The 25,623-nt window shown below is 48.7% G+C and overlaps 3 protein-coding genes and 1 pseudogene across 4 annotated transcripts; all 4 read left to right on the top strand.

Annotated features, from left to right (window-relative positions):
* Positions 1-5,194: 5,194 nt before the first annotated feature.
* On the top strand, positions 5,195-6,875 carry LOC120711101 (ferredoxin). Its single transcript, XM_039996514.1, has 2 exons — positions 5,195-5,209; positions 6,087-6,875. Exon 2 carries the CDS (start codon positions 6,116-6,118, stop codon positions 6,551-6,553), a length of 438 nt encoding a protein of 145 aa, XP_039852448.1. The 5' UTR covers positions 5,195-5,209; positions 6,087-6,115; the 3' UTR covers positions 6,554-6,875.
* Positions 6,876-9,461: 2,586 nt separating this feature from the next.
* LOC120711102 (ferredoxin-like) lies at positions 9,462-10,414 on the top strand. Of its 2 annotated transcripts, none has more exons than XM_039996515.1 (2): positions 9,462-10,132; positions 10,171-10,362. In XM_039996515.1, the coding sequence occupies exon 1, from the start codon at positions 9,613-9,615 to the stop codon at positions 10,060-10,062; it is 450 nt and encodes a 149-aa protein (XP_039852449.1). In that variant the 5' UTR covers positions 9,462-9,612; the 3' UTR covers positions 10,063-10,132; positions 10,171-10,362. The 2 variants fall into 2 exon arrangements, with proteins under 2 accessions (XP_039852449.1, XP_039852450.1); XM_039996516.1 differs by having other exon boundaries at positions 9,463-10,118; positions 10,151-10,414.
* Positions 10,415-10,563: 149 nt separating this feature from the next.
* On the top strand, positions 10,564-11,416 carry LOC120711103 (SEED MATURATION PROTEIN 1-like). The gene has a single exon (XM_039996517.1). It carries the CDS (start codon positions 10,876-10,878, stop codon positions 11,233-11,235), a length of 360 nt encoding a protein of 119 aa, XP_039852451.1. The 5' UTR covers positions 10,564-10,875; the 3' UTR covers positions 11,236-11,416.
* A 798-nt stretch (positions 11,417-12,214) lies between these two features.
* The window catches only part of LOC120639286, a 56,920-nt pseudogene continuing 43,511 nt past the window's right edge, over positions 12,215-25,623 (top strand).

Consider the following 25,623-nt stretch of genomic DNA (forward strand, 5'->3'; position numbering starts at 1 on the left):
TATTCATCTCCTGATGCTGACTATTGGAATGAAGCAGTAAGGAGTGAGATGGATTCTATTATGTCTAATGGAACCTGAGAGGTCGTTGAACGTCCTTATGGATGTAAACCGGTTGGATGCAAGTGGGTGTTCAAGAAAAAGCTTAGGCCAGATGGTACTATTGAAAAGTACAAGGCTAGACTTGTGGCCAAGGGTTATACCCAAAAAAAAGAGAAGATTTCTTTGACACTTATTCACCAGTTGCCCGATTGACTACAATTCGAGTGTTACTTTTCCTGGCAGCCTCTTATGGTCTTCTCGTTCATCAGATGGACGTTAAGACGGCTTTCCTCAATGGAGAGTTAGAAGAGGAGATCTATATGGATCAGCCGGATGGGTTTGTATCAAAGGGTCAAAAAGGAATGGTTTGTAAGTTGTTAAAATCTTTATATGGTCTCAAGCAAGCGCCTAAGCAGTGGCATGAAAAGTTTGATAGAACTTTGACCTCTGCCGGCTTTGTTGTGAACGAAGCTGACAGATGTGTGTACTATCGCTATGGTGGGGCTGAAGGAGTGATTTTGTGCTTGTATGTGGATGACATACTGATCTTTGGCACTAGCCTTAATGTGATTAAGGAAGTCAAAGAGTTTTTATCTCAAAATTTTGAGATGAAGGATCTGGGAGAAGCTGATGTTATCCTTAATATAAAACTGGTAAAAGAGATCAATGGTGGGGTGATTCTTACACAGTCTCACTATGTGGAGAAGGTGTTAAGTCGCTTTAGTTATAGCGACTATAAACCTGTCTCAACACCATATGATGCCAGTTTAATTCTTAGAAAGAACAAAAGGATAATGCGAGATGAGCTGAGATATTCTCAGATCATTGGTTCATTAATGTATTTAGCGAGCGCTACAAGACCTGACATCTCGTTTGCTGTAAGCAAACTGAGCCGGTTTGTTTCAAACCCGGGAGATGATCATTGGAAGGCTCTTGAAAGAGTAATGCGCTATCTGAAGGGGACAATGAACTATGGAATTCACTACACCGGGTACCCAAGGGTACTAGAAGGGTATAGTGATTCAAATTGGATTTCTGATGCTGATGAGATAAAGGCCACAAGTGGATATGTGTTTACACTTGGTGGTGGAGCTGTTTCCTGGAAGTCTTGCAAGCAGACCATCTTAACGAGGTCAACTATGGAAGCAGAACTCACAGCATTAGATACCGCCACTGTTGAGGCTGAGTGGCTTCGTGAGCTCCTTATGGACTTGCCGATAGTTGAAAAACCGTTACCGGCAATCCTAATGAACTGTGACAATCAAACGGTAATTGTCAAGATGAATAATTCAAAGGATAACATGAAGTCATCTAGACATGTGAAAAGGCGGTTGAAATCTGTCAGAAAATTGAGAAACTCCGGAGTTATAGCCTTGGAGTATGTTCAGACGGCTAAAAATCTGGCAGATCAGTTTACAAAGGGTCTTTCACGAAATGTGATAGACAATGCATCTATGGAATTGGGCTTGAGACCCACGTGAGTCATTCTATAGTGGAAACCTGTCCTATGTGGTCGGAGATCCCGTGAATTAGGATGGTGAAACAAACTAAAGTCTGACTGTGAGAAGAGAACCTTTGTGAAAAGGGCTCATTCCGTGTATAAGGTGCATTTCTCTTCTTATCTGTATGGCAGGTTGGTCTATACCTTAATGTGTGTCAGGTGGTTTCTTTTAAACAAATGAGTTGTTTTCTTGAAACAAAGATGTTGTCCTACAGAACATCTGAAAGAAACACATCTATATGAGTTTGACCACTGGTCATGGTCTATGAGAATTGGGTATTCTCTAGAAACTCATGAAGGGTCTGGAGTATGACTTATAAGCTCCAAACCGCGGGGATGCTTTTGCAGCCTACTACCAGTGTAGGGCTCTGGTCAAACTTGTTTGCACAAAACTGGCAATTCAAGGCATTGTCCATTGCACAGTTGTGAATAAGTGTAGCCTTTGTCCTAGATGGAAGTTCAACTTAACAGTCTCTGTCGAATACTGGTATATCAATGAGGGAATGAGGGTATTTCTAGTGTGGCTTGAATTTTTTGGTGGGGATTGTTGGAGTAATGGGCTTGGCCCATTACTTCTAAAGCATTAAAAGAATTTAAAACTCACTATTAATGCTAGGGAATCAATGCTTAATTCCGTACCGGGAATTGAGGAGGATCTCAACCAACTTAAAAGGTGGACTTCGTGTACACCACTTGTGAAGCCGGTAAGAAGAGGACGGTGAACCACACGCGCGCGCTCGCTCGCCTCGCCGAGCCGGGCCGGGCCGGGCCGTGGCCGAGGCCGAGACGAGGCGCGGCGCGGCGCGGCCGGCCGGCCGGACGGGCGGTGCGGTGCGCGTGCGCATGCGCGGCCGGACGTGACGTGCGGTGCGGTGCGGTGCGACGTGATGTGCTGAGATGAGAAGGATGTTTTGCAGTAAAGAGTATTAAAACAGAGGGTTAATGTCGTCACTAATGACCGGACATTGAAGGCTCTTTACGACGTCTAGGTTCGTTGAACCTGAGGCACATTAACTGCCGCTTATCAAAGCCATTCATGACGTCCAGGTTCGTTGAACCTGAGGCATATCGTGCCTATATAAATCAGCACCCTCTCCTCTCATCCTCACTCATCTCAAGCACTCATCCAGGTACTCCTCTTCAGGAGACCTCTCCCTTCTCCCTCAGCTGCTTTCTGCCTTCCCCACCACTAGCACTGCGCGCACAGGTCTAGCGAGAGCAGGGCCTCCGGAACCTCTGCTCGCTGAAGGTCCTGCACGGGACGCGGGCAATTAGGTTTTTGGGGAGCGTCTTGACGCGACTGCTCGCCCCCTGAACGACTCCTTCGTCTACTTCCCGGCGTAACCGTTCGTGGGACTGCACTGCGAACATCTTCCTGCATCGACATAGTTCGGCTACTTCGAGCAAGACCAGTCGAATAGCATGTCTATTCCAGCTGGTAACGGCGCAACCGGTGCCTCCGGCACTGGTCCCGCCTTGGGGTACTTACTAAACCTACTCTGGTTTAATTCTTTGTTCATGCTTATTAGTGAGAATAACATGAACACATGCACATATCTTGTACACAACTTATCACTCATTTATATCATGAAATTGATATTAATATTTGGAATTAAAATATACCAAAAATTGCCTAGATATCTAACAGAAGAATCAGCGGGGACACGTAGGAGACGTCCGCATCTCCAGACTGGTGACTGACAACGGGGCCAGGACAAGCGTGGATAGATTGAGTTTCTTATAAGCAAAGTTAGAATGATTAAATCCAAAACATCAACTACCGTACCACTGATATATATATATATATATATATATATATATATATATATATATATATAGCTAATTCTTATTAAGTTGCTGCGTTGGAGATTAATTATTATTATTCTAGTTTATCAAGTAAGTAATTAACCGGCCACGCACTAAGATGAACAGGAATATTCCTTGGAATATATGGAGTACGTATATGCTGTGGCTGCCCGCAATATACCATTGGATTTGGACCACGGTATAATAATTTTCAAGTGCGGGTAATAAAATTCCCAGCTGCGACCTTCTTAATTTGTTCTTTTTTATTTTTTGAAATTAACCCTAGCTAGCTGAAGAAAAGGGCCGGGAACATAATAGACGCTCTAATGGTAATTAATTAGAGAGAGAACACACAATGTCTGCCTGAAGCTAGCATGAATATTGAATGCAACTACTAAAATAATTTATAATAATAAAAAAATAGAGAGCATGCATGGTTTGACGGAGACCATTTCCATCGCCTGGTGTGTTGTCTTTCTTGGAGCAATCTTCACGTCACGTACAAAAGATGCTTAATACTTTGTTCTCGGGAAAGTTCTCCGCTGTTTGTTCTCTCTGTTTTTATATTTCTTTATTAGACGCTTTTTTAAATATAATCATCAGTTGCTAATGCCTCAAGTCAGGAGATAATTAAGCATTATTGATATAAAAAAATTAAAAAGGAATGTATATTATATATGCCATTTTATATTTCTCATATTCTCTTTTTTGTTTGTGTTGTGCAAACAATGCATATAGCATTTCTAAAATTGACGGCTCCTAATAATAACTTATAATACGATACAACAACATATATATGATAATTGAGAACATATGAGATGCAAACTAACATTCCGTGCAAACTATGCAAACTTTAATCTGGGCCAGTGTGACGTTGGATCAACATCCAAGGGGAGGGGCGCAGGGGGTGGAAGGGGGGATTTGCATACCCAATCCAAAGGCGGGCGGTTAATTGCAAAATTACCCAATCTCTCATGCCCCTTGGATGTTTATCTGGTAGTTCAGATTGAAGTTTGCACGGTTTGTACAGAGAGGTTGGTTTGCAACTTATATATGGCCATGATAATTAGCCCATATTATTATAAACATCGATCAAGAAATTAAACATGGAAGCAGGGCGTGCATGGATTTTTGCTTGGTACGTGCGTGGTTGATAATTAATTTGCATGTGCACGAGGTAACATGCATATGCATGATGGTAATAGATAGAGTAGAATATAATGTCCGCTTATTTAGTAGTACTAGATCGACTCGCTCTGGAAAAAAGAAGAGAGAAATTAAAGATGCATGGAGGGTGGCTCTCCTAGCTAGTTGGGGAATGGAAACCAACCCGACCATATGCTAATTATTTTTGTCACCCTTTTTTAGCGAATGCACGAAATTAAAGCATGAAAATGGTTGCTACCAGCTAAGCTAGATACAAATATCAAGTCAAACAAGGTTACAAGGATGACGACATCCATTCATCCATCCAACGCCAAAAAAAAAACGCGTTGTTGGTTTCTTCTCCGCGTGAGAGACCAACAGCAACAACAAGAGAACTAGCTGGCTGGTTCAGATCTCTCTCTCTCTCTCTCTCATTGAGCGAGCCGACCAGCTAGCAGGATGATGGCAACCACGTTCATACTTGCGTACGTGCTGGGCTTCAAACTGACAGGCCGGGCTATCTTTCGGAATGATGACGCGGCCTGCTAGTACTAAAAGCCCACGAACGGAAAACACTAAGCAGGGCATTTACTTGTGACAAAATTTACTCGCTCGTCTTGATTCAAATAGACTGCTCGCTTCACAGCTAGCTACGGCTGCAGCACAAGTAAAACAAGCAAAAATTATTGTGACTACTGCTGGTCGCAGCAGCAGCCAGTGATGAGGGCTTTGTGCACCCCCATGCCATGTTTCTCTGATCTCTACCACCGCGGTGGCCACATACTAGCCGTCAATATGCCGTGAAGCTTGGAGATTTCCCCAGCTACCTATAGCGGCTTACTTAAAACCTCAATAATCCGGCCAAATAAAGCTAGCCAACCAATGCTCACCCAATATAATTTGTGTGTGTGTGTGGACAGCACTGCAACTGTTCTATCTAGCTAGCTAGTAGCTCAGTGGTAGCTAGCTAGCTAGCTATCTAACGGCCGGCCTCCAAAAAAACTAGCTAGCAGACTTTGTACATAGTTGCTGTCGTTGATAGAGCAGATGCTGCCGTCGTCATGGCCGGTTGGGTACCGGACCAAACCGGAACCGGGCCGGACCGGTTTGACCGGTAAAACCGGCCGGTAAACCGGTTGCACGGGAGCTTTTGAATTTGAATTTGAATTCAAACCGGTCAAAACCAACCGGTAAACCAGTAAAACCGGCCGGTAAACCGGTCAAACCGGCCGGTAAACCGGTCGGAACCGGTTGCATGGGATTTTTTGAATTTATTTGAATTTAGATTTGAATTCAACCGGTTTCCACCGGTTACCGGTCAAACCGGTCCGATAAACCGCTACCGGAGGGCGGCGGTTTGACCGGACCGGTCGGTTCGGTTAACCCTGATGACGACATGCAACTGCGTGCGTGGCATCCACACGCCCATGGATCCATAGATTCACGGATGGATGGATGGCTCCGCGCGACGATGGGCATCGTGTGATCCTCGTCGCCCCGGCGATCCCACCGGAGATAAGCCGCCCACTCGCCGCGCGCCGCGTGGCACCCCACCCCCTCCGTCCCCGCTACCGATAAATCATCTTGGTGTGAGCTACCTAGCTTTCAGCAGCTCTAGCAATAATGGCCACCGCCCTCAGCAGCCTCCGCGCGCCGGCCAGCAGCTTCTCCGGCGTCCGCGCCGCCCCGGCACCCGCGGCGCCCGCCATCGTCGCCATGCCCGCCGCCAAGCAGCAGGTTGCCCGCGGCGCCAGGCTGCGCGCCCAGGCGACCTACAACGTGAAGCTCGTCACGCCCGACGGCGAGGTGGAGCTGCAGGTGCCCGACGACGTGTACATCCTGGACCAGGCCGAGGAGGAGGGGATCGACCTTCCCTACTCGTGCCGCGCCGGGTCCTGCTCCTCCTGCGCCGGCAAGGTCGTCTCCGGCTCCGTCGACCAGTCCGACCAGAGCTTCCTCGACGACGACCAGGTCGCCAGCGGCTGGGTGCTCACCTGCCACGCCTACCCCACCTCCGACGTCGTCATCGAGACCCACAAGGAGGAGGAGCTCACCGCTTAATATACAATTAATTAAGCTCGCTCCATCGTGCGTCGATATATATCATCATCATCTAGTATATCTGAATCTGCCTGCCTTGCAAGAGATGTTGTAATCGATCGAGTTGACGAAGCCGGCCGCCGGAGAAATTTCTTCCTAGCTTTAATTTGTATCATCCATCATGCATGTCGGTCAAGCAAGCTAAGCATCGGCAGCAGGGCCATCTGTTACCGTCGCAGTACCTGCGTGCTTGGTCTCTGTATCATTCACCATTTTTACTGCATGCGGATGCATCATCTACTTCTCATCAAAGTTATTAATTAATAATGTTTTTTCCTCTTTATGTTTCTACTGTCATCAATATATATATATATATTACGGAAATGCATATATCTATTAGCTTTATTTCAGTATATGCATGTATTAGTTGATGATTCATGGATGGATGAAGCATCCAAGTATATGTTTTCCTTCAAGATTGGATATGTTTGGACGATTGTTCTGACCACCAACAGCAGTCTAATATGTGTGATGGAATATAATATAGATGTGTATATATATTGTATATTATACATACATATATATATTATACATATATATATATACAGCTAATATAAAATATGATATCTTATTTAAACCTACTTTTTTGAATTATTTCTTCAAATTAATTTGTTTCTACTGGATAAAGAACAATAGACAAAGACTGGCCAACCATACTACATATAAAACTCTCTCTCCATACACTACTCGAGCGCTTCCATTACCGCCGGTTCAAAATGACCATCACCACTAGTTTTGGGTGGCATTAGATTTAACTCGACAGTGATGAAAGGGACCAACACCACTAGTTTCAGACCCTGCGGCGTTGGTTCCACAACCTGCAATGATTCCCCCATTGCCGCCGATGCCGCTACTCAGGCGCCGGGGGAGAGGGAGAGAACAGAGAAGGGGAGGAGTGGTAGGGGAGATGGGAAAGGGACGAGAGGAGAGGAGGGTTAGGAAAAAATATATATAAGGATAGGATTAGCTCATCACACCGCCAGGTTGTATTACAAATCGACGGTGATGAGGTCGATGGGCATCACCGCTGGGTAAAAAAGTAATCGGCGGTGAGGTACCCAGGTCTGTTTGAACTAGTGGTGATAGCATGTTTGGAAAGTCGAGCTCTTTAGTAGTGATACCAGGCTGCCGACCCCTTCACTCTCCCCACCCCCAAACATTACACGGATACACCACAATACTGCAAGCTACCCTTCATGCCCCCTCTCCATTTAATTTTGTCTTACCATACATCCATATCAATATTTGAGATCCAGTACTCCTACTATATACCCATCATCCTCCACGTCGCCATTGGCCGGATCGTGATTATTGAAAAAGCACAAAAATGACAATAATAATTCTCACATCATCACCTGAAAATAAAGGAGCTGAGATGGCGGCACATGTCTACAAGAAGGATAGCCGGTACCCGGTAGTAGGTTCCGGTAATGGGATAACATTATGAGAAGCGAGTGAGAAGTCATATAAGGAAAAAAAAAAGAAAGAAAGATGACGTGAACGATAGGAAAGGAAGGCAATCACTGGATCCTAATGTTATGGTTGAAGCTGTTGGTTGGAAAATGGCAAATTTGGTGTAGTTGAAATATAATACATTATAGCCCATAATTTTGCGGATAAAGTCCAATTTTTACCATCGAACTATCGACTGTTCGGATTTGGCAATGCAACTCTCTAAAACCATATATCTGCAGCCACCCAACTCTCAAAACTGTTCACGTTTGACCGTCGAGCTGTTATGCTAGGTGGTTTTGCTGAGTTGGACGCCACAAGGCGGTAGAGCCTATCTGTCTCTTTCTTTCTTCTATCCTCTCCCTTTTCTATCTCTTTCTTCTCTCTTCTCTCCTCCACTGACAAGCGTCGGCCGCCTTGCTCTCCGCCGCCACAAGCTGCCTGCCCCAGCCTTCCCAGAGTCTATTGCCACCGCGCTGTCGTCGACCGTGCTGAGCCATCGTCGGCTCCTTCCCCGGCCTCCGTGCCAATCCGCTGCGCACCCCTCCGCGGCCTCCTCCTCGTGCGCTTAGCGGCGATGATAGTGTGTCCTGCCGGACGAGCTTGTGGCGAAGATCTCCGAGCAGTCGCGCCCTCGCAAGGCGAGGAGCCGGATTTCGGCGGACTATTCACGCGGACGTCGCGTGCCCGCGTATTTCGCCCGGCCCAAGCCCAGCCCGGCGAGTGAGCGCGCGCGTGTGGAGTTCTCTTTCTCTCCCCACACACATAGCTTGAAGAGGCAAGAATGGCCTTACTATTTAAGTTAGCCATCCTCAACTTCCTCAAGTAAGGTGGGACTAAAGGTTTGCACCACTCCTTCACTTCTTCATGCTTATATGGGTCTTTGAGATTTATTTTGAATAGCTGAAATAATTAATGGGCCAAGCCCAAAATTCCAAAAGATAGTTCGATGGCTAAAAATAAAATGGACTTTGTCCTAATTTTACTTGTAATTGTTCAGGCCACTCACTCGAATCTGATGCTAGCATAAGAGAAAAACTATCTGATGCTAGCGTAAGAGAAAAACTAGTGCCAGAAAAAAAGACGGTGGTGGGAAATTATTGCTAGGCATTCCGGCCAAAAGAATTGAAGGGTCCTTTATTCATGTACAATGGTGATTGGTGATTTGAGATTTGTGGCCAGAATGGTAGATACAGTGAAGTTGACGACAGCCACACACACATTCATAGTACCAACTGTATATATAGTATGTACGTGCAAATGAAAGGATGGAGCGCAGCATCCCATACTATACGGTCTCTTTTAATTTCTAGATACCATATATATATATATATATATATATATATATATTATATAGTAGTGAATTATATTGTTCTTTCTCTGTCACTATGTATGTAATTCATGGTCCCTGAATTTTCCAGCATGGATATGATATGATGGATGCAGAGCAGACGCAGACAGAGAGGCGCCGCCAAGAAGATAAGGCTGCACCCACCCCGTCCCCTCATCTCATTCCGCTTTGAGCTTGCTTGCAGCTCCAGCTCCCCTCGTCTCTTGGTGGCTACGCCATGGCCACCGTAGTCCTGATGAGCTGCAGCCTCCGCGCGCCGGCCTGCAGCGGCTTATCTGGCGTCCGCGCCGCCCCGGCACCGGCCATCGTCGCCATGCCCGCCGCCAAGCAGCAGGTTGTTGGCCGCGGCGCCAGGCTGCGCGCGCAGGCCACCTACAACGTGAAGCTCATCACGCCCGACGGCGAGGTAGAGCTGCAGGTGCCCGACGACGTGTACATCCTGGACCAGGCCGAGGAGGAAGGGATCGACCTGCCCTACTCGTGCCGCGCGGGGTCCTGCTCCTCCTGCGCCGGCAAGGTCGTCTCCGGCAGCGTCGACCAGTCCGACCAGAGCTTCCTCGAAGACGACCAGGTCGCCGGCGGCTGGGTGCTCACCTGCGCCGCCTACCCCACCTCCGACGTCGTCATCGAGACGCACAAGGAGGAGGAGCTCACCTCCTCTTCGTAATCCGATCCAGTATATGCGGCTTTCATTGCTTATTAATTATCTCAGCTCCCTTGATTATATATATATATATATATATATATATATATATATATATATATATATATATATAATTAAACCCTACGTCGTGCGTGCTATAGCTATAGCTATAGCTATACTATACTTAATTGGTTTGCAATTCAGCTATATGCATAATGCATGCTAGCTGTGGCTATTTATATCTGGTTTATTTGCAATTGATCGAGCTATTTTTTTTGTGTTAATGTTTCAGCTCCATATAAATAATGTAATGTTTAAATGATATGCTTGTCTATGAAATATTGAAATAAAACTTAATTTGTACTGCCATATTTAATTCATTCGTCATTTCAAATGTCTCTAAGTAAAGGTGTAATTATTCATCGTTCATCTACGAATGTTGGTGTACTTTGAAGCCCACGTACGAATGTTGCGGCCCATGGGCTGTCGTGGGCTGGACCTTGTTAATTTCGTTGCCAGTATGTATATTAATCTTGGGAGCCACTCACTGTAGTAGGTGGAAAGGAAAAATCCCAGGTCCGGTCTCTACACACTTCTGGGGAGTAGCTGCAGAGAAAATGAAGCATGCAACGAGTTAAGCATGCATGGCAGCTGCACACCACACCAAGGGCAGAGTAGTGGTGGCGAGCCACGTCGCCACTGCGAGGACAGTGAGGTGTCCTGTGGTGGCCCCATCTTTAAATACGCAAGCCAAGAAGGACCGGCCTCTCGATCGTCATCAAACATCGATCGATCTACAGGATCAAGAATTCAGGATCAGCTAGGTACCAAGCTAAGATGGCGCAGCAGCAGCACGTGAGCAGCGAGCGCAGGATGAAGCACGGAAGAGCGCATACCAAGGTGGCCGGAGACGACGAGATGCTGCGGACCGGCTTCCACAACGGGACGCCGCTGGAGGGCGGCAAGATCGCCGACTCCCAGCCCGTCGACCTCTTCGCCCAACCCTCTCATCATCATCAGCAGCAGCAAGCAGACCAGGAAGCAGCAGCAGGGAACAGGGTCATCGCGGAGTCGGAGCCCGTCGACCTGCCCGCCAGCGCCCGGGGCGTGGCGGAGGCCGCCGACGACGACCACAAGCCGGCGCAGGGCATGGCCGAGCACGCCGCCGGTGGACGCCGCCTCGGACGCCAGGCTTAAATGCAGTACTCTACTCTACTACAGTATGCTGCTGTTTGTGTAATACTCCCTCCTAGCAATAAGGCTGGCGTCGTTGTCTCTGTTTCGACAGCTTTTTGTACCCTCTGCATTGGTACTCATCATGTGTTTGTGTCTTTTCTCGTCTCACTCACACGAAATAAACTTTTACTGGAGTTTTATATTTTAATTCCAAATAAATCAGACATGTTCAATCAAAGAAAATAAAAGAAATGGTAGCCACGTACTCAACTGACTACTGCACTTCATTTTCGGACATACACGGAGAAATGCATGTTTGTGCAGGATTAATTAGCTATAATATTTTTTGATCACAACGCTCGACGAGTGTTGTGTTTCATTGATATAAAAATTGATATAATAGAGAAAAAAATGAAAGTATAACTCTACGCGGCCATAACCAGGAAAAAAAATAAAACACGAAAATAACACCGGTGTGTTAGACTGAGGTATCAATACATACCGAATTCAACTCAGACAACTCAGCCCAGCCGATCGAGGTGATCATTGATGCATGGTGATGGCTAGCGCCGGCGTCAACATGCCTGGATTCGGCGGCGGCGACGGGAGCCACCCACACCCACCACCACCAGCTGCTGCGCATGCGCTGGAATGTCGGCTGATCCGCAGGCGCTGCCGCCGCCTCGCGTCCGCCCGGCCGAGGCGGAGGGCCGCCGGGAATTAGCAGCATGCGCCAGAATGTCAGCTGATCCGCAGGCGCCGCCGCCGCCGCCTTGCGTCCGCCCGGCCGAGGAGGAGGGCCTTGCGTCCGCCCGGCCGAGGAGGAGGGCCGCCGGGAATTAGCAGCATGCGCCGGAATGTCGGCTGATCCGCAGGCGCCGCCGCCGCCTCGCATCCGCCCGGCCGAGGAGGAGGGCCGTCGGGAATTAGCAGCAGACCACGACGCCGCGGTGGTGGTGGAGGAGGAAGAGGAACTGCCGCCGGCGCAGGTGTGGCCGAGATGGCGTTGGGGTGGGTGTCGGTGGTGGGGCGGTCGTGGGAGATGGAGGATGTGACACCTGCATCAGGGCTTAAAAGAATACTTATACCAACAAGTTGCACTTTCTTTTTCGAAAGCCAGTCTCTAAAGAACTCCGATGTTAAATGTGCTTGGTCTGGAGCGGGCCCAGCCTCGGGAAGGCGGGACGTTACAGAGGACGCGCTGTCGCTGCGCCCGGGCTTCTGCACCTGGGTCGACGGCTCGCCCATGCACTTGTTCGGCGTCTTCGACGGCCATGGCGAATCCCATGTAAGTACATCTCTCGCTCTGGCTCGCTGTGGCAGAACCACTTTGAATTATACTAGTTCGAGTGCGTTAAACATCTTAGCGCACCTCAACCGGTATAATTATTGGTCTGTCGGGTAACATCCCGATGTAACCACTGAATATCCGATCGTAACACAAGTATACATCCCGCACGAAGATGAGTCAGAGATACAATATTCCACAATATTTTACATCACATATATAAGGGGTATAGTTTACAGCAGAGTTTTAAAACTAATAAGCCGAAGTTCTAGCTTTTACAAACTTATTCAAAGGAGTTTAGAGAGGTTTAACAGTAACTAAGTGTAAAAGAGAGTTCTGCAGCGGAAAAGTAAAACACGACTATACACAAACGTCGTAGGGTAGATGTCATAGGAAGCCCGAGTATGACATCATTCAGCAAAGTCATTGCTGGTCGGAGATGATTCCCATTCCATAGACCAGCCAGGAGGTAAAACACTAGGCCAAGTCAAACTAGTGTTTAAGTCCTCACAAGTCATTCCTGAAATCAAAGTCACGAGCAAGACTGAGTATACTAATACTCAGTAAGACTCACCTGATTAAGGGTATATAATAGCCCATATCAAGACATGATAGGCTTGGCAAGGTTCTACGGTTTCTTTTGCTGAAACGCAACAAAGAGTATGTCCTTAAATTTAAATTTTAGCTTTCAAATTCTAGTTTCATCAACTATTCTAGGTATGCACCTATCTATACAAACATGGTAGAGGAATTAATTTCATTTAACCATATTAAGCATAGTTTTATTCCACTTCTTACTCTATGTGGCAAAGGGATCAAGCAGTCTCAATTTCCGCGAGAAACAGACGATCCTGAATCGAATTTCCAACCTTGCAAGGGTAAACCTAACACACACGCTTGGAGTACTGTCAAGTCACTCCCAAGCAACAGTTGGCTTCTCATTCCGGTTCATGGATCAGGGTCACTCTCCCCGACTACAAGGAACAACCACATCCCTGTGCACCCGTGGTGTTGCAACATAATTTAACTTTCTATCTCTAAGAGAGAGTGGGAGGTATATCCATTTACCGGGCCAATCAGTTACTAGACTTACCGCGTATCATATTTACGGCATGTGGCTATTACTTTCAAACGCTTAACCACCGCTACCACACACTGCGGCCTTAATAATTTATCAGTACAGACGGATTTCAACCATGAAGCTTGTAACCGAATTCGTCCATGGTCCTTATAGTGATTGCAAGAAAGTAAACAATCAACTCCTATAGAGCTCGCGAGTGACAAGCAATCACCCGACTTTTACCGGTCCTAATTAGCATAGCATCTATTCGAACTCAGTGTCTAGTATTCAATCAATAGGTACCTAGAATTATGCATTTAAGGTTTTCATTCAATTCCAATAACTTAAATGCACAAATAAATAAAAATAAAAAGTTGCATAATTTGAAATAATAGGTTTATGCACCGGGGCTTGCCTGTAGTGGTGTTTATAGAGTCAGTAGGCTTTGGCTCTTCCGAATCGGAGTTCGGGACTTCAGTTAATTCAACAGTATTAGCCTGGGCTTCAGAAAAATCCCCGTCTGGTTCCTAGATAAACTCGTATGTTCCGTCCGTTAGCGGGGTAACTTCTATATGAAATGCAATAGTTGGAAAAATAGCGACGTGATTAAGTATATCTTTCCTTCATTATAAAGTTGTAAACCAACCAATCCAACATTTAAAACTAAGCCGAAAAGTTTTTCTTCCATTTATCGAGTAAAAGTGAACACGATAAACTCCATAAATTAACATGAAAAAGGGGGTTTTATTTCAACAAAACAAACAACAAAAATGATTTTTAAAAGAAATCATGAAGAACATAAGCAATACACCAAAAGAAAATTTAAAAGCACAAATTAGAGTCCACTAATGGGTCTAGAAAAATTACACAGAGCTAGACATACTCTATAGAACACATGGTCCAAAGCTGACTCAAAGTATAGCTCTAGAACAAAAAAAAAAAAGAACAAAAGATATAAATAAAAAGAGCTATAACTTAACCCTATTTTTAGATTTAGCTACACAAAAAATCAACTCAAACTCACAACATCAAACTTGTAGAGCTGATCACAAGGAAAACAACAAAATTGGCTTGGTATTTTTCTGATTTTTCTACAATGTCCTAGGAATTTTTGAAGTTCACTGAAAAATGATTGAAAAAGGATTGATCTTTTTTACAGAAAAGACCCTGGAAAGATTTGAATCATTGCAATCAGGTCCTTGGCCGAGGTCAAAGGTGGGGGGGGGGGGGTTTGACCGACCGATTCCGGCGAGGGGGGTCGCCGGCGGCGAGGGCCAAGGGGCCAGGGAGGTTCAGTGGGCCATGGCGCACTTGTTGGGGTGCTTGGGAGCCAGAGAAGGTGACCGGAGGGGGCTCATCGGCGGGGAAGCAGGGAGCAGCGGCGGAGGTGAACGGCGGCGAGGGTACTCTGGCAGAGGAATGGTGGGATTAAGTGGTTGGTTAGCTTCACGGGATCAAGGCGAAGCTAACACGGGGGTCATGGTGGCTGGGGTGGCGCTATGGCGGCGGGTCGACGGTGGATCGAGCTCGTCGGAATTAGAGAAAAGGGTGCGGCAGTGGGGAATGCCGGTGTAGTAATCGGCCGAGCTATTTATAGCCAAACGAGGGGGAGGATGAGCACTCAGGGAAGGGGATAAGCTCCGCCGAGCTGTGGGCGAGCTCTCAGCTGCGGAGCTGGTTCTCTAGGGGGCGGCCGGCGAGGTGGCGTGGTACGGCTGCGTGGAGCGCATGCGAGAAGCCAGCAGGGGCGGCTTGGATGGCGGTGGGGAGTGGCGCTCGACGCGTGGAGGCGGCGAGGCGGTGCTCTGAGGCGGCGCGGCCGGCGTGGGGGCGAAAACAGTGGCGGCGGCGGTGGGGCATTGCCTCCGGCGAGGTTGGAGATTGAAGAAGAGTGGGAGGGACTTGTTTGTAAAAAGTGAAAAGTTAAGGGGCCTAAGAGTAAAGTAAAATTTGCCGTTGAACTAGGGCTCAAATAAAAAAGTGCCCAAAATGAAAGTTGTTCAGTTTTTCAAGATCTACAACTTTTATGTGGTGTAAATTTGCACTAAATCAAAGGATTTAAAGATATATTCAAAAATTCAAATGAACTCTAATTAATAAAAGAAAAATATTTTTTTGTAGCAAATTACAACAAATTTTGGACTAAATTGCAATAAAGCTGCCAAAGTAATGATTACAATCACATTTGCAAGAAAACTCTTCACAAAGTAAAAATTACTCTATAAGTCAAACTCTTTTGCAAAAAGGGATTTGTAATTTTTCATAATTACAAATAGACCCCTGATTTTGCACTGAAACTTTTTAACTATCAAACAAGGATAAACACAAAGTTCACACATTAAACTTTTATCTACTGGCTAGACACCTGATGTTTCACACGCGCCGCCGGCGGTGCAACTTGTTGCGTACTCCTTGTTAGAGTAGCTTTGCTGTCTGTCCGGCGGCAGCAAAGCTGCAGCGCCGGCGGCGGGGCAAGAAGCAACTGCAGCTGCAGCTATAGAAGCGGAGGAGTGGGAGTTGCGCGCGTACTTTCCGGTGCGTGGACACACTGGCATCCCTGCCGTGCGCGTGCGGGCGCATGGTGAGCCCGCCGTGCCGGTGCACGCTGTCTGGCATCGTGGGGTCCACCGCCGTGGTGGCCGTCTTGGTCCGCGACTGCATCGTCGTCGCCAACTGCGGCGACTCCGATCCTGCGCCGTTATCTGCCGGGGGCCCGCCGGAGCCCCGCCCATCCCGCTCTCCCTCGACCACAAGGTATACGTACTAGTCGGGTCGTCGCCGTTGACTCATGCCTAGACTGGTAACGGATCATGATCGTAATGTTCTAGTACTATTAGAGTTGGATAACTTTACGATCAAGTAAGAAAGGTCGACGGCCGCGGGGCGGGCCATGCAGTGGCAGTCCCGTGGATATAGGTCGCAGCTTTTGGGGGCAGCCATCGCGGGATTATATGTAGTGGAAACTAGGTAATAGATGGAAACCTGGAAACTACCACCGTTGACCATTAGATTGAAAATGAACGGTACAACTACTCGATGATACATTTTGCAATTAGATGCCCGCACCAGCAACAGCTTCTGCTCTTACACCCCTCCGTCGACTCCCAAATGTGCCGCTGGCCCCAGCCTCAATCCCTTGTGAGCCAAGCCATCGCCATGACAAACGGTGGAGCTCGATCTTGGCGGCGGTAGTTACCAGCTCCGAACAGCTGCTCTGCTGGTATTCTTCGAACCTTCTCCCCATCTTCTCCATTTGGTTTGCAGGGTGTAGCACTAATGATCTCGGATTTCCCCTCGATTGCAGATGGGCAGGGATTCGGCGCGGCGCAACGGAGGTCTCCTGTAGCAGGGTGAGTCTTCCTCCTCCAGCTCCTAGTTCCTCATCTACCATCCAGTGCCATGGTGGAAGAACCGGTCATGGTGCCTCCCCTGTTCCATCTTTCTCTAGTCTGGATGCAAGAGTGTGACAGTTCCTATTTCCAAAATGCTGCCAGAACTATCGAATTGATCCCTATACTTGCTCCCCCGCCGGTGGCAATTGCTTCTCCACCTATTTTACAGGTATTTCCACACGGCGCCCAATTGATTTTATCTAATATATATTACAAATGTGACATCTTGTTGTTCTAAATTTTCCCCAAATTTAGGTCTAGGGATTCTGCTCTAGGATTAAGTGTGTCGGTATCCTGTAGCAGGGATACCCACTCTTACTGCAGCAAGGCAGGACTCGCGTAGTCATCCGTAACTACGCGATGAGGGGTGGAGCAGCCATGCCCCACGGGTCAGGCTCTTTCCTCACCGTGCCAACGGCCCCGGACCCGCTCCCAGCTATGGGACGGGTCCGGTGACGCCACGTGTCCCTGAGGAGGGGAAGCTCCGAGCCAACAGCTGAGGCCGCGGACCCCCCATAGGGGTCCGGGACCTCCCGCGTCCATCCGGACCCCCCACGCGCGTAGAACCAACATACCGCCGGGGGGGGGGGGGTCCGGAGGTGCCGCGTGTCCCGCAGGCGCGGGTCTTCCGCTGGAAGACTCGCCCACCCACCACATTCAATGCAGGTGGTTGAGGCGTGCACCGCTGCCGCGGCACGCGGGGCAGCCTTTGTCAGGTCTCACTGTAGACCGCGTGTTACCGAGGTACATAGTGCAGCCGCCTGCGCCGCACACGCGCAGAGCCCGTCTGCCGCATTAATTGGATACGACGGCATGACACTTTTCCATCATGCCGCCTACGCCGCAAGCTTCATGGCCCGTTCAGCTACGATGCAGGCGACGCCGCAAGCTACGCCTGGCACCATTTCGACAAGACAGCGTATGGGTATGCTGGACGGAGGATTCCCCGGAGCAGGCAAGAAAATCTAGGAATGCGATCTCCTTTGCCTGCAACGCCATAATGTATGAACAATATCTTATTTTATACTACATAGTTTGGGCCTATCTGTCGGGGACCCAACGGCCATGTATGCGCCTCCCCTGATATATAAAAGGGAGGCGCTCGCTGCACACTACAGACACACACGCTCAAGCTCTCAGACCCTCAAACTCTCTCGAGGCAAAGGGAATACAACACACAGTGGATGTAGGGTATTACGCTCCGGCGGCCCGAACCACTCTAAATGCTGGTGTTCATTGTGTTCTAGATCGAGATTGAACTAGTCCTAGCTAACCTCCGAGTTCACACCCTCTGGGCTTAGGCAGGTGCATTACGCCACCCGGCTGTGGGTTTGCGCACCACGACATTTGGCGCGCCATGTAGTTGGATTTAGCTAGTTTTAGTTCATCTCTTGCTCGTCTCCATGGTTCGGGTGGCAGAGCACTCCCACCACGACGACGACGTGGAGATGACAGAGGGAGTGGCGTCATCCATACCACATGCCTCTCGCCTTCCTGCTCCAGGGGCAACCGTGCCCGTGGAGCAGCCACCATCGGCAGTGGCACGCGCTGCTCGTCGGCAAGAGTCAGGGCGCCCGTCAAGGGCCCCCTCACAAGCTGCGAGCGGCGGTGCGCTGGCGGCAGCTAGGGAGTTGCTTCGCAACCCTTCGGCTGCTGCAGCCTCGCCAGACGCCCTAAGGCAGTGGCGGGACGACGTAGATCGTCTCCTCCATCTGGCTTAGGCCACCCCAGTTCTGCAAGGACTGGGCAACGACCTCCGCCGGGCAATGCGGTGGTACCTTACCACCGACGCCAGGGCGGTGCGTCGGCATCCATGTGCTCCCCCACCGTGAGGGCGCACGAATAGAAGACCTGCGGGCGGAGCTTAACCACAGGCGTGCGGGTGAGGACGCCCGCATCTCCGTGGAGAGGGCGCGAGAACGCCGCCTCAACATTGAGGGTCGCAACCTCAACGCCGACTTGGACGCAGCGATACCCAAGCCTCCGGTGAACGCCCGGATACAGACGGGCACCCCGGTGGCTGGGGTGGGCTGCGCTGCGCTAGCGGATCACCTCTGTGCGGTGGCATGGCCATCCAAGTTCCGCCCGCACCTGCCGGAGAAGTACGACGGTACCGCGAACCCGTCGGAATTCCTGCAGGTGTACGTTACCGCCATCACACAGCAGCTGGTGGTAACGACGCCATCATGGCGAGCTACTTTCATATAGCCTTGACTGGGCCAGCCCGGACTTGGCTCATGAACCTCATTCCTGGGACGATTCAGTCCTGGGAGGAGCTCTGTGCGAGGTTCACAGCGAACTTCGCCAGTGCGTACTAGCAGCATGGTGTGGAGGCTCACCTCCACGCCGTGAGGCAGAAACCCGGAGAGACGCTCCGGGCATTCATCTCGCGCTTCACCAAGGTACGGGGTACCATTCCTTGTATCTCTGATGCATCTATTATCACTACTTTTTGTCAGGGGGTACGTGATGAAAAGATGCTTGAGAAGCTGGCGACGCACGAGGTGGAAAGCGTTACCACGCTTTTCTCCCTGACTGACAAGTGCGCCAGGGCCGCCGAGGGCCGCCCAGGGCGGTAGCAAGAAAAAGAAGAACAAGAACCGGAGTCGCGGGGAGCCACATCCCGGCGGTCCAGTCGCTGCAGCAGCGGCACCAGCTGCTGCGGCAGTGGCTGGAGGCCAGAATGCGCATGGCAAATGCCCGCGCCCGCAAGGTGGCAGCGGGGGTTCATGTCCAGTGCATCCCACTGCTCGCCATAGTGCCGCTAACTGCCGCGAGATCCAGAAACTCGCGAAGCAGGTCAGTGGGCGGCGTGAGCAGGCCTCCAAGGATGGTCACCCTCTCCTCGCCAGCGGCCTGGCAAGGAGAAGGCTTCCGACAGTAAGACCGCTGCCAGGGAGAAGGAGCTGGGGTAGCAATCCCGCGCTCGGGAGCTGAAGGGCGTTTACCGCCACGACAACTCCGACTCCGACAATGAGGAGCGCCGCAAGAAGCTGTACGTAATGTACGACGGAAGCTGAGAGCTTGTCTCCCGGTGGGACGTGAAGACCCTTCACCGAGAGGTCCTTTCGGTGAAGCCGGGGGTTCCGAAGACGACGCCACACTACAGGTAGATGAACACCACCATCTCATTTGGGCCATCCAACTGCCCGGAGAACATGGCTGGGGCTGGTGTACTACCTCTAGTCACTACCCCTGTCATAGCCAACATCAGGCTCTATCACATGCTGATAGACGGTGGGGCTGGCCTCAACATCATCAGCTATGCAGCATTCAAGTAGCTGCAGATTCCGGAGTCCAAGCTGACTCCCTCTCGCCCATTCTCTGGAATGGGCCCACATCCGGTGTTCCCTCTGGGGAGCATCACCTTGCCGGTCACGTTCGGGACCGAGGAGAACTTTCGCACAGAGAGCGTCCAGTTCGATGTTGCGGAGGTGAACCTCCCGTTCGACGCATCGTTGGCCGGCCGGCTCTCTACCGCTTCATGGCCATTGCCCATTACGGGTATTTGGTCCTGAAGATGCCTTCCCCTGCCGGTGTCCTCACCGTGCGGGGTGACCGCACCGCTGCCGTTGCTGCAGTTGAGAGACTGCATGCTCTAGCGGCAGAGGCTGCACGTTCCGAGGAGGACCCATCCACCTTGCAAGCCAGGGCGTCTGCAAAGGCACCTAAGGTTCAGTCGTCTGATCCGCAACGTTCCCGTGAAGACGGTGCAGATCGGAGCGGACTGCTCCTGGACCACCGGGAAACCTGGAGGAGAAATAGGAAGACGCGCTCAGCACTTTCCTCTGGGCAGACGTGTTCGCCTGGGAACCGTCACAGATGCCCGGGATCCCCAGGGAAGTGATTGAGCACCATCTGAAGATCTACCCCGACGCCACGCTGGTGCGCCATAAGCCTCAGAAGCAGTCCGTGGAGTGGCATAACTTCATCCGTGAAGAAGTCCACAAGCTGCTTGTTGACGCTCCTTAGCGCCCCCGATTTATATACCGCAAGCGCACGGTTTCGTGTAGCTTTTCCCTTAGAGTATTCCCCCAAGGTTTATCAATCCACAGAACCAAAGAGACAAGAAACGATCTACTAGCATAGAGATTCCTTTGTGTTGAGATGGTGAAAAACAATCTAATCTACTAAAAACACGACAAACACCGAAGGTAGCAAGAGAAAGTTAGAGATAACCAATCTAGATCACCTAGATCATGCATATGTTGTAATTCCATCTAGATAAAGTGAAGTAAGATAGATGTGAATCTCAATGAAAAACCTCTTTAAACCCAAAATCTCCAATCCGATCCCTCGATACTCTGCCTACTCTGTGGAGACGGCCTGTCACGATGCCCCCCTTTTGAACGAAATACCCTGAAGCAAGTCGAACCCCCTTTGGTAGTTCCGTCATGAACCTCTAGCCACCATGACTACAAGATCATGCTAAGCGATCTATCTCGATAATAGATCTAGGATGAAGCAAACCCAAAGAAAAGAACGAAATCGAAAGAGAGAACATGGTCGCTAAACATTTGGAAACACAAATAACTTCACCATGAATGAGTACATCACAAGATCACAACCGGGGCCCTACCTTGATCTTGACGATCCTAGCTCCAGAACTCCGACGTGGTCTTCCTTGCAAGGTTCCCACGTCGGCTAGGGCGAACCCTAGACAACTAGCACGACCCTCGGCTCTCCGAGAGGTGTCCCTCTATCTTCTCTGCTCCTTGGCGTCGTCTCCCGAATTGATCTCTGCGTGAACCTTGGGGAGGGGTCTTTAAATAGCCTCAGGGAACCCTCGGTCAAAGGGGAGGTCGAACCGACCTAAAAAAGGGCTGGGCCGGCCAGCCCATTGAGCCTAGGCCGGCCGGCTTGGGTCTTTCCTTCGCCGGCTCGTGTTCATCTTTCTCCCCAAGTCTCCTGGAATCTTCTAGAGTTTATATCTTTCACGATTGCACCCCTTTAGACGTCGTTATCTTCGAGATTTCTTCGAGGAGAAGGATAGGATGGAAAATCCTTCCTTAAATATATCTTTGCTTTGCTTAGCCCCGAAGTATGTTGATCTTATCTTGTGGGCTTTGTCTTTTGGGCTTCATTGGAGGGTGGATGTGCATGAACGGGCCTCCAATCATCATGGCCTTCGATCCTTTGTTCGGGCTTTGGCCTTCGTCTTTCTTCGTGTCATCATGTGATCGTGGGCCTCGCCATTTCATGCTCCAAAATTGGTCAAAAAACTGCAAAAATGAAGTACCTCCAAAATATATGTGCAAACGCGAAAACGACCAATAATTGGGCCGATGTTAGGATGGTTAGTGATTTTGATATTAAATTCATGCCATTATCAAAGTTAAACAGGGGATAAAATGGATACATAAGGAGCGCCAACACTGCTACACTCTGGCTTCATCGAGGAGGTTCACCACCCCGAGTGGTTGGCCAACCCGGTCGTCGTCCCGAAGGCAAACGGGAAGCTTCGGATGTGCATCGACTACACCAGCCTCAACAAGGCATGTCCTTGAGACCCCTATCCACTTCCACGTATCGACCAGATCGTGGACTCCACCTCCGGGTGCGACCTTTTGTCTTTCCTAGATGCATACTCTGGTTTCCACCAGATTCAGATGTCTAGAGAGGATAGGAAGCATACTGCTTTTGTAACACTAGATGGACTTTATTGCTATATTGTCATGCCATATGGTCTACAGAATGCCTTACCCACGTTTGTACGAGCTATGAACAAAACTTTCGGTAATCTAATTAGAGATTTTGTTGAGGTGTATGTTGATGACATTGTGGTCAAGATTAAGGTAGGGTCAACACTAGTTGAGGACCTATCCCTCGTCTTCAACCGGCTGCGCGCCACGCGTATGAAGCTGAATCCCGAGAAGTGCATTTTCGGCATCACAGCAGGGAAGCTGTTGGGTTTCCTGGTCTCACATCGAGGCATCGAGGCAAACCCAGCCAAGATCAAGGCAATCGAAGTGATGAGGCCTCCCGGTCGCATCAAGGACGTACAGAAGCTTACTGGATCTCTGGCTGCTCTTAGCCGCTTCATTTCGAGGCTGGCTGAGAGGGCCCTCCCCTTCTTCAAGCTATTGAGGAGGTCCGGTCCATTCTCTTGGACCGAAGAGGCTGAACAAGCCTTCCAGGAACTGAAACAACACCTCACCTCACTGCCAGTATTGGTGGCTCCAGAGCCAGGTGAGATGTTATTTTTGTATCTTGCTGCATCTGCAGAGGCGGTCAGCATGGTGCTGGTCGCCGAGAGGACGGAGCAAGCTCGCCAGGGGGACACCAGGGTCTCCCCGGCCAAGGATGGTGTAGCAGCACCGCCCAAATTAAACCGGCTTAAATGCACTAACCGTCATCTTAATACTTAATCAAGTTACTGTGCACTTAAAACGGTGTAATTTGACAGGCTGTCAGGTAAATCCTGATTAAACTACTGTACTCCCGGATCACAATTGCACTAGTAGACCCGTACGAATATGAGCACAGGTGATACAAGCATACAGAAATCTTCAAATTAATTTAGAACACAGGTTTTACATAAAATCTTCAAGTACAAATGACAGAGTTCAAAAACACAGCGGAAGTCTAAAAACCAAGTTCGAAATACAATACGATAACCACGACGACGATACAAGGTGAGCTCCACATCCTGCCCACCGATGTGATGCCAACCTGCCCGATCTTCACGGGGAAGACGGGGCCCACTCGACGGTCCACCCAGGAGGAAGCGGTTGTCCAATCCAGGACACACATACCTCCTCGAAGTCAGCGGAGACACAACCTGCTCTAAGGGGTTACAACAACAACCCTGAGTATACTAATACTCAGCAAGTCTTACCCGACTATGGTATATACTTAGCCGACTCCTAGACATGCAAAGCTGTTTGACTCTGGAGTTGTTTTGCTAAAAAGCTACTAATAGTGGATCCTTACTTTCAGTATTTTAGCTCAAGTTTATTATACAAATACCGACTAGATTTGCCAGTATATCTAGAGCACGCATGGTTGATCACATTATCTTTTCAGAACACCACAGCCATACCTCATATTCTCAACTTTCCATTTCCAATTCCATCATTTACTACGATGTGACAGAGAGATCAAGGTTCTCATATCCGCGAGTCACGGCGAATCGATTCCATTTAACCTTGCAAGGTAGACCTCACCAACATGACACATGTAAACCCCGTCGGGCCACACGCATCAACTGTTTCCATCGTTACCACGACATCTGAATTGTGCCTGCTAAAACCCAAGTGTTGGGCCCCTCACGGCGAACTCCCAGAGAACCCGAAGGTGGCATCCATCCAACACCCACCAACTCCCACGCCCAGCATAGCAGGTAGGGATTCAAAGTATCGTTGTAAAGCGGTACACAGCTTACCGGTTTCGACTACCTCCTACTTTCGGCATGTGGTTAGTACTGTTCAATCCTCGATCAGTAGTGCCACAATGGTACGGTCCTCAATCGACACAGGCGGAGACTCACTTTCCATACCTTCCATATCCATAACCAAATTTGTCTCCGCCCGGTCTCCATTTTTCCTTTCTTTCCCAAAGATTCATTCTCTAGCAACCCTTTCATAAGTAACAAGGACCTATATCTCGCGAGTGATAGGAATCACTCGACTTCTACCGAATCCTGATTAAGCATTGCAGTACTAACGACCTGTACACTAGTAGAGACTCATAGGTACCTAGGGAGACATGCATACTAGGGTTTCATTCAACTCCTAGAAAACTTAATGCACAATACTTAAATAATAACATTGGATACTGAAAGTAGGGGTTAAGCTCCGTGGCTTGCCTTGCAGGTCAGCAGGGTTTGTGACTTCTTCGGGAGCTTGATCAACGACTTCTCCTGGCTGCGGTTCTCCTGCGGAAGGCTCCTGGACCGGCTCGACAATCAGCTCGTAGGCGACTTCGGTTTCAGCGTCTATACGAATAAGAATATGCCATGCATGAGACTCATGAAAAGATGCAATACAATGCAAAACACACAACGAGAGACACGTACCAAACTCTAAAAGCATTTACGGAGCAACCTCACAACTAGGGTTACGATGGAAATGGTTTAGAACTGATGTACAGGCTTTGGCTCTAATGCCTTTTAGCCTGAAGTATTTCCTATCAAGCAAAAGTTACTAAACTCGCTTTGAAGGATTAAATACAACCCTAGAACCACATGGATCTAATTAACTAAGGGCTTGTTTTGTTGCAAAAACACATGCATGAAAGAATTAATTACAACAATTATAAAAGAAAAGAGCCTAGCTAGGAAAAAATTAAAAGCAAGTACCCAACTTGCAGATAGGATCAAGCCACAAGAATTTATCAGAATAACATGATTTTGATAAAGCATGCCACAAAATTTTTCCAACATTTATTGCTGACCGAAAACATTTATTTTAACTCTAGCAAGTTAAACTAAACATAAATAGAATTACCCAAAAGTGCACAGCACCAGCACATGAAATTTTTACAGTGGATTACACATACAAAGATTAGGCTACTGCATAAATTTCATGATTTTTCGAACAACGAAACAACATGAATAAATTAATTAAGATTAAACACAAGGTAATTTATAGCACAAATACAACTGATGTAGCACAAGCAAGGATAATTTTCCTCTGAAGTTTGGAATTTAACTAAACCCAGAAAATTGA

Source organism: Panicum virgatum, chromosome 6K, assembly GCF_016808335.1.
Source record: "Panicum virgatum strain AP13 chromosome 6K, P.virgatum_v5, whole genome shotgun sequence".
NCBI classification, from domain to species: Eukaryota; Viridiplantae; Streptophyta; class Magnoliopsida; order Poales; family Poaceae; genus Panicum; species Panicum virgatum.

What these genes read in the sequence shown, in the direction of transcription:
- LOC120711101 (XM_039996514.1), top strand. Translation starts at nt 6,116, where the DNA reads ATGGCCACCGCCCTCAGCAGCCTCCGCGCGCCGGCCAGCAGCTTCTCC.
- LOC120711102 (XM_039996515.1), top strand. Translation starts at nt 9,613, where the DNA reads ATGGCCACCGTAGTCCTGATGAGCTGCAGCCTCCGCGCGCCGGCCTGC.
- LOC120711103 (XM_039996517.1), top strand. Translation starts at nt 10,876, where the DNA reads ATGGCGCAGCAGCAGCACGTGAGCAGCGAGCGCAGGATGAAGCACGGA.